General features: G+C 43.9%; 1 protein-coding gene across 3 annotated transcripts in view; it reads right to left on the bottom strand.

The window, feature by feature from the left end:
- Positions 1-1688, bottom strand: part of LOC101774596 — an 8001-nt gene extending 6313 nt beyond the window's left edge. Inside the window, exons 1-3 of one of the 3 annotated variants that reach the window (XM_004965342.3) lie at positions 1088-1688; positions 880-966; positions 557-793 (exon numbers count right to left, since the gene is read on the bottom strand). In XM_004965342.3, the coding sequence (XP_004965399.1) occupies positions 557-793; positions 880-966; positions 1088-1318 (555 nt within the window). In that variant the 5' untranslated portion in view covers positions 1319-1688. The remainder of the gene's footprint in view (positions 1-556; positions 794-879; positions 967-1087) is intronic. The other 2 variants (XM_004965341.3, XM_004965340.3) reach the window with 2 other exon arrangements.
- Positions 1689-2627: the final 939 nt, after the last annotated feature.

Below are 2627 nucleotides of genomic sequence, written 5' to 3' on the forward strand. Positions count from 1 at the left end.
CAAAGCCAGCCAGTGATCCTAGAAACAAAGTAAAATTTCCCGTATGGATTTTTCCCAAGTGAAGCTTCTGTAGATTCATGCAAGTAGTAATTCTTGTGCTATCTTATTCCAAGTGCACGGGCATATCTTTTTTAATTTTTCTAGTTTCGGCACTTCAGGTTACTAATTTATCCCTGCAGCAGAAACTTCTGTTTTCTTTATTTCCGTTTTTTATGACACAGTTGGGGAAGATGATAATTCCCAACTGTATAAATGCATGAATCGTCCCATGGCTTTCTACTGTTTTCTCTCCGAGGATGATGATATCTAGTCTATGCTACTATATACAGGAGAAGAAATTACTCCACAGATCAGAGAAGAAATTACTTTTTTCTGGAGTAATTAAAAATCATTTGCGTGCCATTGCAGAACACGTTGTTAGTGCCATCTACCATGTCAGTAAGACAGTAACCAATTGATTGCATTATGGCATATATACCGTCCTGCACAGAATTATTAATTCCTTTCATCTCTTTCTGTACGGCAATGGAGAACAAGGTTCGTAGGACCAACAAACCTCATGGCCATTGTTTGTGGAATCACGGCGAACACCCCGGTGCACCGGCTTTCTGCCGTACCTCCTGAGGGAGCTTGCCCTGAGCAGATCCTTCTCCGTCTTCCGCCGAATCGGCACCGTGCCTTCTGGGCACGCCTCTCCGGTGGCATGCCACGCCTGCACCACCACCGCGCCGACTCTGCTGCTGCCGCTGCCGACAATGGTGAAGTTGTAGTTCTTGGGCCTCTCAGGTGGATCCTGAATGAACATTAAGTTTGTCTTAACATAACATGTAAATTTATAAGTAAATGGCAAGAAGAACGAAGCTGTGTGTTAAGTGTTACCAGGATCTTTTGGCCTTTGAGCTTTGGATGGTCAAATGCAGGCTGGAGGTGAGAGGGGACACAGTCTATGATGTCACCATCCGGGCTCTGCAGCAAGAATCAAACGACACAACCAAGTTATAAGGAAATCAAGAGCCTCAAAGGTAGATAGAAAAGAGAGCTTGCCAAAAAAAAAGATGGAAATTAGTTTCAGGTTATCAGCAGAGACCTTGATGGTTTTGAGAGACGGCTTGTTGAGCTTCCTGAGTAGAGCCCTGATCCTCTTGTACTTGAGCAGCTCCTTCCCCGGCCTCAGCCTTGTAGCAGCTGCAGTGGCATTGCCAGCATCGCCACTGCCAAGCTTGGAAGATGCCAATGCAGCAGTGGAAGTAGGAGACGCGAGCAAGAGCATCAGCAGGAGGAGCAAGGGAACAAAGTAGAAGCTACTGCGAGAAGCCATGGCCCTTTTGCTCCCGCAGCTGCTTGTCTGCTTCTAGCCGCGCGCACAGTCACACACACCGGGAAAGCACAAGCAATAGCAATAGTGCGTGGTTGTCTTCTTCCTCCCTGGTGCCTTGCGAGCAAGCTTCTTCGTCCCTTGTGATTGTGAGAGTCTTCTTTGCCTGCCCTCTGTCTCTCTTCCCTTTAGAGTGAGTCTCACACTTGTTACACCAGCTGAGCCGCTGAGGTGATCTCTTATGCGGCTTACTGCTGAATTGCTGAATTGCTTCGGCTTTTTAAAACAATCCATGTGACCATGTTCCACTTCAAAAGGGGGGGTAAACAGAGAAAGATTCAAGTGCGGAGCAAACTGCGAAGACCGAAGAGTAAAGAGTTGGAGTTCCCATGCAAAGCGTTAGGTGCTATAGATTTATTGGTGGCAATAAAACTCTGCAGCGCCAACCAAGCGTGCAGCTAAAGCAAGGGACCCTGCCCTCGCCTGGGCCTGGCCTGCTTACCACTGGTCACTGGCCCTGCTATGGACCCCAAGCTATTTACACTGCTCTTGGGGGTGTCTCGGGGGCTAAAGTACTTGACACTAATTAGGATTATTAAATATAGTCTAATTACAAAACTAATTACACAACCCCTAGGCTAAATCGCGAGATGAATGTATTAAACCTAATTAGTTCATGATTGGACAATGTGGTGCTACGGTAACCATTTGCTAATAATGGATTAATTAGGCTTAATAGATTCGTCTCGCGACTTAGCCTAGGGGTTCTGTTATTAATTTTGTAATTAGCTCATGTTTAGTCCTCCTAATTAGCATCCGAACATCCGATGTGACAGGGCTAAAGTTTAGCTCAGATCTCCCAAACAACCTCGTAGTCACCCATCAAAATTCCTATCAGCACGTAGTAGGGCACTTTGTTTTTTTTTCCAAAATGCCGGGTTCAAATGCGTACAAAAGGTTCGTGTTAAATTAAGCATTTACACTAAAATGCAGTAATATCGTGTTAAACGCATTATCCAAAATATATCATTTTGTTAAATTGAGTATTCTGTAAAACACATTAATAAGAGATGCCATCACATGTGGAACACCTTACAAAGGTTGCTAATATATATCCATGCATCTCAAATTATAGCCTTGTAGGTGAGAGATGCATTTCACCTTTAACCGCAACACGCCTACGTATTTTTTAGAATTATGACTATTCTGGAATTATTTTGTTTGAGACTTTGCATATTTTCATCTAGGCTTCTTTTCCTTGTTTAATAATGAGATCTCTGATGAAACCTACTATAATGTATAATGTATAGTG

Source organism: Setaria italica, chromosome IV (genome assembly GCF_000263155.2).
Source record: "Setaria italica strain Yugu1 chromosome IV, Setaria_italica_v2.0, whole genome shotgun sequence".
NCBI lineage: Eukaryota > Viridiplantae > Streptophyta > Magnoliopsida > Poales > Poaceae > Setaria > Setaria italica.